The sequence below is a fragment of the Bacillus rossius genome, chromosome 1 (assembly GCF_032445375.1).
Source record: "Bacillus rossius redtenbacheri isolate Brsri chromosome 1, Brsri_v3, whole genome shotgun sequence".
Taxonomy (NCBI): domain Eukaryota; kingdom Metazoa; phylum Arthropoda; class Insecta; order Phasmatodea; family Bacillidae; genus Bacillus; species Bacillus rossius.
This window is the reverse complement of record NC_086330.1, coordinates 299759096-299772264: the sequence shown is the minus strand read 5'-3', so window position 1 is coordinate 299772264 and position 13169 is coordinate 299759096. Positions and strand designations below refer to the sequence as shown.

The 13169-nt window shown below is 43.9% G+C and overlaps 1 protein-coding gene across 1 annotated transcript; it reads right to left on the bottom strand.

The window, feature by feature from the left end:
• Positions 1-495: 495 nt before the first annotated feature.
• LOC134527825 (uncharacterized) lies at positions 496-8328 on the bottom strand. The gene is made up of 2 exons (XM_063360775.1): positions 7806-8328; positions 496-7444 (listed from the first exon to the last, which is right to left on the bottom strand). The coding sequence occupies exon 2, from the start codon at positions 7433-7435 to the stop codon at positions 6053-6055; it is 1383 nt and encodes a 460-aa protein (XP_063216845.1). The 5' UTR covers positions 7436-7444; positions 7806-8328; the 3' UTR covers positions 496-6052.
• Positions 8329-13169: the final 4841 nt, after the last annotated feature.

Here is a 13169-nt window from a genome sequence, read left to right as displayed (position 1 = left end):
AATAAGACGTCAGATTACAAATGTTACGTCCGTAACACAACATGTAACGTCCGTAACAAATACAAATATATTTTTAATAAAAAAAGTAGGGAAACTACTTAAACTTTAAGAATGTTATTTTGAAGTCTGGAACTTTCTTAACGTGTTTATATTATCTTTTTTCTAAAATAGTACCATTACTCAGAGAAATTAAAAAGTTTCCAAAACAAAGCGTATTTCCCTTATTTTTCTGAGTTACGTACGTAACAGCCACTTAATAATTCATAATAATTATCTATGCAATGCTAAAATTCTATAAATTTATATAAATAACTAGCAAGGCTAGACTATTGTACAAAAAAAATATGAGGGGTTACACTATGTTTCTATTATGAATTAAAATCAGTATAACATGTGCAATTGTTACATCCGTAACAATGGAATTGCCCTATACCTTGTTTTAAATTTATTGTATTTTTAATTTGAACTTTGCTAATTCTTTTTCTAGTTTACTTATTTTTCTGTAAGCTTTTGCTCTGTCTTTCCTTACTTACTTTTCTCCTTCCTGATAATGTTTTTGTGGCAGATGATGTACTGGGGCAACGTACACAGTGATCACTATTTTATAACACAGATGGACTATTAGGAGGACTGTTTTCACTTAAACAGTCACCAACATTTTGTTCTTTTTTCTGGTTTTCTCTGTACTTCTTTGCAGACAGTTTCCACATTTTTTTTTTTTCCTTTTATCTCTATTGGACAGCTCACAAATCGTTACAATTTTCTCTTCTTTGACGTGTCCCGGCAACAGCGTCCAGTGCTGGGGTGGCTTGAGGTGGGGTGTGACTTCCTCAGTCGTCACTTGAACAGCTCCTGTAGTCGGCAATCTGCCGTGCAGAGAGGGGCTGGTCCTCTTGCTGTGCAGGGATCAAGGAAGAGGAGGGAGGGAAAGGTCCTAGAGCGATATCCTCGAAAGGCCGCTCCAGGGGAAGAGGGATGCTAGAACGAAATCCCGAAGGCCGCTCCAGCGAAGGATTCCAGAGCGTAATCCCGAAGGCCGCTCCAGCGAAGGATTCCAGAGCGTAATCCCGAAGGCCGCTCCGGAGGAAGAAGAGAGAGAGAAGGATGAGAGGGGAGTAGAGGGATGCTAGAGCGAAATCCCGAAGGCCGCTCCAGCGAAGGATTTCAGAGCATAATCCCGAAGGCCGCTCCGGAGGAAGGAGAGAGAAGGAATGAGAGAAGAGGAGAGCAGAAAATAATACACCCAATTCTAGATTTCTGCTGTATTTCCCCAGATTTCTCTGGGGTAAGGATTTCTGTCTGGTACAGTACAAGCCAAGCTTATATACAAATCGGGTACAATATCATTACAGTCAATATTTACAGATTTAGCCTTTGTAGCATGTTCCATAAGATGTCACTGACTGTCCTAATCATATGTTAATTTATGACTCTCGGGATGCTCCCAACACGAGCGGAAGCCTGCTCCTTCCCTGAGTAATGACACAATGAATCCCACTTATTTGCATTCTACAGCAGGCGCCATCTATCGGTGCCGGGTGCATCACCATCTTACAGGATACGAGCGTAGTCATAGAGATTTAGGTAAAAAATATCCTGCGGTGTCGGGGCAGCCATGTTTGTTTCAGGGATGAGCATGTAACACTCGCACAAGGTGGCAGAGGCCAAATGCAGGACACGACATCTTGTTTACATTTGTGATATTGTTCCATCTCTTTTCATTTTACTTCTTCATATAAGTCTGGATTGTTCTTGATGTTCTCTTCGTTTTCTATCTGTTTCTCTCTTTTTATTACGCCTATCCTCAATTGATTTCTGTGTTTTTTTTATTGGTTTTTGTCATGTTTTTCTAGGTTCTTATATTTTTAACAAACCTGAAACAAAATGTAACCTTTTACTAACTACTAGCTCATTTGGCTCAAGAAATGATCTGACATCGTCAAATTGTAAAATCAGAAATATTTAAGCTACATGAAGTTAAATTTATTGTATGCTGTGGCTAACTTCTCAAGTGAAGTCAGGTTGAGTACCGGTAGGTACCTACATGTTTCAATATCATTACTTACACTCTTGAACATCGTTGTCCAACTCTATTCAGTAGAAGATGCCAAGTGATATACAGAAAATAAATTTAAGTTAGTTATAAAATTACTATTTGTGAGTAGAAACATACTTTAAATATGTTTTCATAGGAAAATAAAATGTTAGTGTACAATGGAAGTAGCAATACAATGCTTTGCTAATTTTCTTACAATTTACACATTCTAGAGAACATATTCAACTAGATTGCTTATGCTAAAAATAGATACAATGGTACGTAATATTAGGTTCTGCAAAGCCTAAAATATTTAATATGTTCCAAACAAACAGTAGGGAATGTATTGTATACATCAACACCGTGCAGTTCATCAACTCCATGGCCAGGACATTCCATGGAGTTGATGAAATGGTGTTAGTAATTTTGCCATAATTAAGATTTTTAGGTTAGGAAGGCGTTTTATATTTTACAAGTATTCTTTCTTTGCTTTTAATTCACATTAATCTGGATGCTTTCAGCAATTTATTACCTACTATTCAGAAAGCATGGAGTTGATAGGTAATAAACCTACTCACCTAATATCTCATTTCAAATAACTTAATCCTACTAAATCACTCACTAACCACCAGAGAATCACTTTTCCACATGATACATAATGGCTTAATCTATGGAACTGTTGCAATTAAAACATTGTTGCCAATGCCATCTTGTGATTTTTTTTTTACAATTTCTTGTTTTCTATGGAGTTGACGGCTACTTTGGGAACAGAACTAGATACATTAAAAAGAGTACCACAATTTTTTTTTTTTTTGTTATTTTATATATGTAGTACAGAACTACTCATTTATATTTATTGCATTTTCATACAGTATTTTAATTGTTACTAAAAAAACTGTCAATTCCAGTACTTAAACTACATATAGATGTAGTGAGCTGCAGTCCACGGAGTTGATATTTCAAGAACTTTAAGGGTTTCATTAATTCTAATACTGATCATTTTCATATTTTGTGAAATGGCACATATTTAAAAGATTACATTGAAGTTAAGTTATATAAAAGCTGTAAATTTACTCAGACAATATAATAAGACTAAAGTAGTTGGTTTCATCAATTGTCCCTTTTTCTGAGAACAACCCTTTTACGCTCTAGGGCGCTATGTCCCACCGATGTTGAACTATCCCTGAAAAAGAATGCAACTAGAGTTTGAGACTAAACTTCCTCCTGGTGCCCGGCCAAAAGTCCAAGAAACTGGTTGGATGACAAAAGAACTATTTTTGACTTGGTTCGAAAATTATTATTGAATTTACTGGAGCGTTAAAGGAAAGACCAATACTTCTTGTAATAGATGGCCACAAAACACACACCAAGAACTTAGAATTGATTTGGCACATGAAAAAGGGGTCGTCTTACTTTGTTTGCCACCAGATAGCTCACACCGTCTTCAATCTTTGGATGTTGTATTTATGAAACCTCTGAGTAAGTTTTACGACGATGAGGTAAGAACATGGCTTCACACCAATCCTGGCAAAGTGGTTACTCTGTATCAGATCTCCAGTTTATTCGGTAAAGCTTTCATCTGTTCAGCTACCATTAGCACAGCAGTATAGATTCTATAAGATCTAAAAACAAATGTTTCATTAGAATTATTCAATGGAAAACAAGCAATTATGTAAAGGTGTAAAACACCAGAAAAATCTCCAGATGAACAAGTGGCCACGTGTTCTAACTTTCAAGTTATCAACCCTGAATTCATTCTAGCTATTCCAAAAGTGGATAAAAAAAATAAAAAGAAAGCCATGCAACAGACATGGAAAAACTGTTTTTTTTAACTGAATCACCTTATAAGAGTGACTTGGTTGAAGAAATTAAAAGAAAACAGTAAAAAAAAATAAACTTACTGCCAAGAAAAATGTAGTGTTTTCTGATTTCTTAAACAAGCCCTTATACTCAAAACACCATAAAATAAGGTCCAGTGTTACAAAAGAGGACATGATGAACAATGTGTTATATTGCTACGATTTCTCCGAAGAATGTTGGATATGGTGCATTGTGCCCACAATTCCTGTGCAGGGATATAAAGTGAAGACAAGGCAGTTCACATGTGTGTGCTATGCAGAAGTCATAAATAAGATTCAATAAGACAGTGATAAAAACATACGTGGCTTTAAAGTGCCTGCATATGGGGCAAGATGGACAAACAGTACATTTTTAAATTATTATATATATGAATAAATGTACCAAAATTTCAAGTTTATTTCTGTATTATTATAGTTTAATTGTTGAACCAAAAAAATGTAATTAAATAGGTTTTGATTTGTTCATTTTTACCCATTTTGTAAGGAGTTAAAGCTAGCTTGCCCCACCTTCCCTTATGTCAAGTTATTCTGTAACCCAAAAGGAAGATATCAAGTAACCAAGGTAAAGAATACTAATGGAAAAGAGTTACATAGAAAAGTCACTGGATTATTAGTAGGCATTACAGAATGACAAAAGATTTAGGGCCTATATTCATGTGCCAGCTGGCTTTATAGAGGTTTGAAAAATGTTAAAACTATCCTGGACCTTATTAATTAGTTAATTTAAAACATAATTATAATCAAAAAACATCCAAAACCAATAGGGGAGAGGGGGGTACATGTGGACAGATTTGACTCAATAATATTGCAATAAGCGAATTTTTTCTACTATTCATTAAATAATGCATTAGTTGCAGTGGACAGTACTATAAGTGTGTTAACTTGGCCTCACCTACTCAGATTACACTTATAATTACATACTTTGTCACTGAGAAATTATTTTGTCAAACTGAGTGTTTTGTCCACATGTACCCCATGCTGGGGCACTTGTGGACAAATGTGGGGCAGTTGTGGACGCTGATTTGAGTGACTGACCACTTGCAATAAAATTACACTTTGGCATGGAATTTATTAACTAAGTATTATTAGATTTTTAATTTAGCAAAAATATAAATTAAAATTGTATAATAATATTATATTTGCATATTGAGTTCAAGTTAATTCCATTTATGCCTACAGTCTTAACTACAACTGCACTAATAAACAAAATAATAATCATGCACATCAAAATAATATGATAAGGAAATAGTAATCTACAATTCAAAATGGTTTTTCATTGCTATTCTTAACCCAAGTTGTAGCTCTCAGTGTCAATTGAAAAAGTTAGAAAGCCACTTGCTCGCATTGTGCCACCAATTAAACCCATTCTTGGTTTTGGCAATTTCATGACAACGTCCTTTATAAGCACTTCACTTTTGTCAACTTCATTTGGGAAAACAAATTTTCCATCACTTTTCCATTTTAAAAAGTTAATTTCAAAACTATTCTCATCTATTTTCTCGTCAACTTGACCAACATAATGTTTAACCATTTTTTTAGACTGAAATTTTACTATAACATAGTCATTCACTTTAATTTCACCCGAACATCCAGCTGAATCCATAACGTCATTGTCAATTTCATTTTCGCTGGTGCTGTCAAATGTTGTGGTATCAGAGTCAGTAGAGTCATTTTCATTTGATTTAAGTTTTGATCTAAGTAGGCCTAAACTGCTAGGAAAATTAGTTTTGATGGTTTGATTATTTTTACTGCATCTTTTCTTAGTAGTTCTTGACTTGCCCTTGTCTTTTTCCTGTAGGCGTAGGAATTCTTCTTCAAGTCTAATTTTTTCCGGCGTATCAGTCAATACTGTAGATTTTCTTTTTCTCTTACAATTTTTTGGTTTTTGTCTGTCTGCCTTTGGGAATGGTCTTACCATTTCTGGTGACAATGTTTGTACAGACCTTCTAGTTCCGCTGTTCAGTTGAGATAAAGTAGACCTACAGTTCTCGTTTGATGCTGTTGAAACAGAATCAGAAACATTATAGCACTGATTTGAAGTGGATGGATGAATAGCTTTCACGAAGCCAGGATTATTGTCTGGATGAGAAGAACAAGTCGCTGTGCTTGACTCAATTGAAGTAGGATCTGGAGAAAATCTCATACTTGACGTGGACGACTAAATGTCCGACTGAATTGAAGCAAGATCAAGCCTACTTGAAGGCCCAGGAATGGTTGATTTTTCTAAATTACCATCAGTAGAAATACTAACCATGTGTATCTCGGTAACATTAGAAGGCATGAAATCTTCGTCAGTAAAAACATCCCTATTCAGAGGAAAAATTCCTGACTTCTCAAAACCAGCACAAATGTTATTTTGTGAGAATGATTCAATGAAGGGTTTTTCACTCAAATAACCAATGTTGTAAATTGTAATCGGCTTTCCGGGATTAGAAGCCATCCAGGAATTGAATGCAGTCTTGCACCTAGACTTAAAAGGACCAAAAACTGCTATATCAAGGGGCTGGATTCGGTGGGTGCAATGTGGAGGGAATGTTAATAGAACTATTCCATTCTCTCTACAGAATACAACTAAATCAAGACTTGTGTGAGAGTCATGATTGTCAAGAAGAACCAGAATTGGATTTTCTTTGGAAGCTGCAGTGACCTCTTGAATGTGTTTCATAACCTGCAGAAAACCGTCTCTTGTCATCCATCCATTTTGGATTGCCAAGCCGATGCTACCTGGAGGAGATCCTGTGAGGAATGCTTCCTTGAAACGAACTCTAGGAAATATGTACACTGGAGGGAAAGCTTTGCCTGCCGCTGAAACTATTCCCACAAAAGTAACTTGCTCACCCCTCTCACCAGACACTGTTTGGCCCACTTGCTTGCAGCCAGTTGGAGCAACCACTTTAGGAGCTGGTAAGACAGTGCTGATTCCACTTTCATCAACATTGATGATCCTGCTGCTACTAAATTTGTGTTTGGATAACACCTTATCTAAATTGTCAAAAAATGAACTAATATTATATTGATTAAAACTGATATTTCTGCCAATACTGGTCGACTCTGGTTTACGAAGAGATAAAGCAGGATGACGTTTCATAAATGACTTCATCCAGTCAGTCCCGGCCATTTTCTGTGTTGTCCAGTTGCTCGGCAGAGGACGACATAGCTTAACAGCATAAGAATATGCAAATTCTCGGATTAGAAGATATGTGAGCCCAAACTGCATTTTAGACGACTGAATAAGGTACTCTTCTAACATAGCTTCCTCTTCTTTTGTAAATATTTGCTTGCTCGTGTATTTTGAATCATGGGGTTGTATTTTTTCTTTATTTTTATGTGAAGTAGTTCCTGGTACACTTACACAAATTTCACTGTTTTCACTACTTGCTTTCATTTTTGACATTCTTTTGTGTAGCATTGATTTTGTTAGATCATACTTTGCAGCTGCTGATCGGATAGAAGCACCACCTAATATTTCTTCAATTTCTTTTGATATGTTATCTTCAGGAATTTCTGCACGGCTGGTTTTTCGTTTATATGTTCGTACCATTTTTATTCACTGAAAAGAAATATAAAAATTAATATAATAATCATGCACATCAAAATAATATGATAAGGACATAGTAATCTACCATTCAAAGTGGTTTTCATAAGGCTACATAACCTAAAAATGGAAAATTTATAGGATAGGGCACATGTGGACAGTGTCCACATGTGCCCCCTGTGCACTGTACACATGTGCCCCAGCATCAGTTTAAACATACATGAAAATAAAAAGTGCATTTAGATTATGATCTGAATTTCATTGTTTATTTTAACAGTTAGATAAAATTACACTCTTTCATCAGGCAAATAATTGTAAATATATAAATGCATACAATATTTGTATTTTCCCAAGATATAAAGTTCTGAAAACTTACCTTTCATGAGTAAATCTGATTATTCAGCAATAGAAAACAAACAACAGATCTCAACAGGTTGAAATTTCATGTAAACATAGTGTGAATAGAAGCCACAGTAACATTTAATAAAAATAAAGGCGGGAAATCTGAACTGTCCACAACTACCCCATGTCCACATGTGCCCCTCTCTCCCCTTCTGTAAATATCCATCTGTCATGGATTGTAGAAAACGCTAAATGTACGGACATCGCTGTAATATGTTACAGTAAAACCTCCATTAACGAATATTCTATTAAACGAAAAACCCCATGCAACGAAATAAAATTTTGGTCACACTGAACCTCCATAAGATCAATGTTATTTTAACCTCTAAGTTCCGAATTTTATTTGTTCCGAAATAGTGAAATTCCCTTTACAACGAACTGCCGCTATTGAAAAACACGCAAAAATAAACAACTCCCACAAGACATACACTAATTTTTTGCATTCACTGCTAAAAAAACGTGCGTATAACCTTGAAATAATATGCACCATCGGGGAAAACAATAAATAAACAAAGCATCATGGATAACACACATCGTGTATACATGCCACACTTTGTTCAAAATGGCGGAAACCTCCCGTACCATCTCTCTGGCAAGACGAACATCTAGTATATTTTGCGTTTCTATGATTAAAGATGCGCACAAGCAAATATTTTTAACTATGATGTAGTACAATTTCCATTTTTTCTGTTTACACTGTTGTTTATTTATTTCCGCACGTAGTTACGGAAATCAACACAGTACTACTGTAAAATGAATTTTAATCCTAAAAAGCGGCGACAGATAGACTGTCGTCGTCCAGGCTATTCCCCGGGAAAGGTGCAGCTGCCCGACTGCTCGAGGTAGAGGGGGGTTCCGGCCTCGTGGCCTCCGGGGGATGTTAACCTGGTGCTCGTAATCACAACGTCCAAGTTCAATGGGCGACTGCTGGTTTATTTACACACCGACCCTGATACATGGGGCTGATTCCGTTCCCGCCTGTGCACGTCTTAGGGGGAAGCCCGGCTCCGTGAGCTGTGCCACGCCGATCTGTGCCGCACTGCAAATCAATGCGCTACTGGCTCTGACACGAAGTCTACTGGCTACACGATGTTCAGGATATGCTCCAAATCTCTGTGGGTTGCGAGGCGTGTCTCTCGCGCCTGACTCGTGACTGTCTGTTAGGACGCCCGCGCCACGAGGGCCAATCGCGGTTCTCACAACCTATATTTGTATACAAAATTAATTATGACAGCCGAGATTTTACTGGCGATGCCACGTAGTTCCGCACATCTAGCAACAGGCCTATCCTCGTTCTGACCAGCGACGCTGAATGACTATGCTTAACCGCGCTGGGAAATAAACCGCGACCTCTCCACTCCCGTGACCGACCGGGCCCGTGGCTCGCTCGCGACTGCCGCGTGCCACCGTCCGCGCGCTGCGCTACCCCTCCTGACACGTCTCCCCCTCCCCTCACCCTACCCCCACGGAGCTCGTGACGTGTCGCAGGCGGGGCGGAACCTAAGTCGCCCAGTGCACAATCAGAACAAGACCCTTCAAATAATAGTAAAAAATATATATACAAATTCAGTCTCTCTTCTGCGATACATAAATTGTCTGCTGAAAAATAAAACACATCACCCTCATCGCCGGGAAGTACTGTCGTACTTGTTGGTACCACTGCGCCTAACTGGCCCCTACACCTACCCCCCCCCCCCCCCAGCTACACTGCACCACACACGCATAACTGGCAGGAGGGGCGTTGCCTCGTCATAACGGCCTGTAGGGAGCTATGTAGGCACTTGGTGCGACGTCAAATGCCCCCCCTCCCACAAGGCCGTAATGCGCGGCTACGTCTCTCAGTTAGGCACCACTCGATGCACTTGGGGACAAGTCGAACACTGTGTGGTCAAATCTGGGGGGCCAACCTCGCGCTGCTCCCAGGAGGGTAACAGGCTCATCACGCTGCACCTGGGTCTGGGAACGTCGCGGCGCACTGGAATGGTCAGGGTGGGGCACACGTAGTCGTTCAGATACTCAGGGGCCCTGCGGGTCCTGGAGGGGCGAATTGGGGTAGCGGGTTTGCTCACCACGAGTGCCGCGGGGTCTGCCTGAGGGGGGGCAGCTATGGGCGGACTCGCCTTAGGTGTGGATGCCGCCTGTGGGAATATGTCGAACAGTGTGGGGGTTTGGTCGTCCGAACAGCACTCACTCCCGGTCAACCACCTCTGTTGGCGCGGGCGACGCTCCTCCTCGTCCCCTGTGTCCGCCTCGACATCAGACCCAAGACACTTAGAGATGTTGCAACCGACCGCAGAGATCTGGCAGGAAAGGCCCTGCTCCTCACTGACCTCCCCTTCATCCTCCGAATCCGGTTCCGTGACGATTTCCCGTGACCCGTCTGCCCCCGGCCTGGGGCTCCCAGATCGAAGAGGCGCTTGAGCTACCCGCCCCTTCTGACCCTCCCACTTCCTGTTGTTGGGCACCGCCACTGACTGCTCCCGGTACACCTGCCGTCCCGTGTCCAGGGCGGGCCACCCCTTCCATCCCTCTCCAGAGAGTCCAACGTTGTCTCCAAATACTGCCACAGCTCCTGGCTATAAGGCCACTGCTCTGCCTCCTCCCATTCGGCCCTGCCTGGAGTTCTGTCTCCCACAGCCGCGGGAGTCACTTCTCGTGCCGCGTCACCCCGGGGTGCCACGTCCTCTGTCGCATCTGTCAGCCTCGGGTCTGTTATGTCCATGGACGTTGGTGCACGAGTAACTTCTGTGGGTGTAGCAACTGACACATTGCCCCTTGCTTCCCCTGGGGCCTGTGGGCATACTGGACCACGTGGCTCTGACGTTCTGGATGCTCCTGGGGGCGTAGTCGCCGGATATGCTGGCGGCCCATCCCAACTCCTGTGCTGCCCAGTGTCCGTCTCCACGTCCGTTGCACGTCTGAGGTCATCCCTGTGAATTTTGGCTCGTCCTCCGTTGGGTGTCCGTACTATGTAAGACGTTGGTCCAGCCTGACGCAGAATTAGCCGGGGCCCTGCCCATTTCGGCACTAACCCAGCGCAGAACTTCTTGGCTCCGGATGACAGGTGATGTTGGCGCACAAACACCTGCTCTCCGGGTGCCAGCGGCGGCGGCGGTCTGTCCGTCTGTGGCGTGTGCTTGCGGAGGTAGGTTTCTTGATGTTGCCTGGCCTGCTCCCACTTCTCTGATAACTCCGCCCGCAGCGACTCGCCCCACTCACCCGCCGTAGTGGCCGCCACCACGCGACACTCGCCCGGCAACGCCAAGTTCTGCCCCTGGACTAGTTCTGCTGGTGTGTACCCCGTGACCGCGCTCGTCCTTCGTCTCAGACTGTACAGGAGGGCCGGAATATGCATGTCCCACTTGCTATGGTCCTCGCCCAACCAGAGATGGAGCTGCGTCTTGATTTCCTGGTTCCGTCTCTCGGTTGGGTTGGCCCTTGGGTGGTATGTGGGGGTAGTATGATGGTCCACCCCCCACCTCCGACACGCCTGCTTCCACCTGGCCCCCGTGAACTGGCATCCATTATCACTTAAGACCACTGCCGGGTATCCAAATTGGGGAAAAACCTCCCCGTCCAACAGAGCGACTAGTGTACCCGAACGGACGTTGGAGACAGGGTAGGCCTCCACCCACCCGGTGGTCCGTAACTACCACGAGAAACCTTTTCCCCCTGCTGCTCCGGGGATAAGGGCCCATGAAATCCAGCGTTATGGTGTGGAAGGGGTACTGGGGCCACCTGGGTCGTTGCTGCTCCTCGCCATCTGCCCTCCTCGCCTTGCAGTGTTGACAGCGGAGACAATTCCTCACATATTCCCGGACGTCCCTGGTCACCCCCGGCCAGTGAAATGTGGTGCGCAGCGCCTCCGCCGTCTGCTCTGCGCCGGGGTGGCCCGCGAGCTGGTGGTCATGGAAGTAGGCGAGGATGGCGGCTCGAGCTCCCTCCGGGGCGTAGATTCGCCATGAAGCCATATCCCCAGGTGCCCTACCCTGCAGGACTCCATCTACCACCCTCTGGTACGGTGTTACCTGGGTGCCACAGGCCTCAAAAACAGCCCTGGTGGCAGCGTCTCCCAGCTGTACCTGCTTGACAGCACTGATGAGGTCGGCTAGAGTGTCTACGGACTCGGGACTGGGGCTCTGGGGCTGGTGGGTCACAGTGTACAGGGCGGCACGCCTGGATGACTCCCCTATGGCAGAGGAGTGGCCTTGTGGAGGAACCAGGTCCTCCCAGAATCCTCCGTCCTCGTAGACGTTTGTCGGGTCAGGGTGCCCGGAAAGCTCGTCCGCGAGCTGGTTCACCTTCCCCGGCACATGCTCGACTTGGAAGGCATAGTTCTGGAGCATCATGGCCCACCTGGTAAACTTAGACTTGCGGCCCTGCATCGTGTTTAGCCATTTGAGGCATTGACTATCTGTCCTCAGGGTGAACTCTTTGCCCTCAAGGTAGTGCCGGTAGCGACTGACTGCCCACACTACCACCAAGCACTCCTGCTCATTTACGTCATAGTTCCTCGCGGCCAGCCCGAATTTGGAGCTAGCATACTCCAACACTCTCCGCTCGCCGTCGGGGCCGACCTGGTATAGCACCGCCCCCATACCCACCTTGCTGGCATCCGTCTGGAGGTACAGAGGCTCCCCTGTACCATGCGGGTGAGAACATGACTTCTCCGGAACAGGCGCTTGACGGCAGCCAGGGCGCCGTCTGCCTCGGCTGTCCACCTATACTTCGTCTTGGGCGAGAGCAAGTCTGTGATAGAAGCAGTCACCGTCGCGAAATCCGGAATGAAGGAGCGTAACCAATTCAAGAGGCCCATTAGGCACTGCAACTCCTTCCTCGTGCGTGGTGCTGGCTTGGTTTCAATCAGGTCTAAGTGCTTTTGCAGCAGTCAGCAGCCCTCGGCATCAACAATATGCCCCAGGTATTCGAGCTCTGCCGCCCCGATGTGACACTTACGTGGCGCATATGTGAGGCCGTGCCTGGCCACCCGTTCGAGGACCAAGGCAAGGTGTTGTGCATGGTCTTCCCACGACCTGGACCAGACGATCACGTCGTCCAGATAGGCTGTGACGAATTCGCCCACGAACCCATCCAGGATGCGGACCATCATGGTCTGAAATGTCGTGGGGGCATCCATCAGCCCGAACGGCATAGCGCAGAACTGGAATCGGCGGCCATCCGGGGCGGTGAAGGCTGTCTTGGGGCGGTCCTCAGGTTTAACAGGGACCTGCCAGTACCCGCTCTTTAGGTCTAGTGATGTAAATATAGTGGCGTCCCCCAGCCCCGCGAGGGAATCTGCAATGTTTATGAGGGGTGGGGGTGCAGGGATTGTTACTGA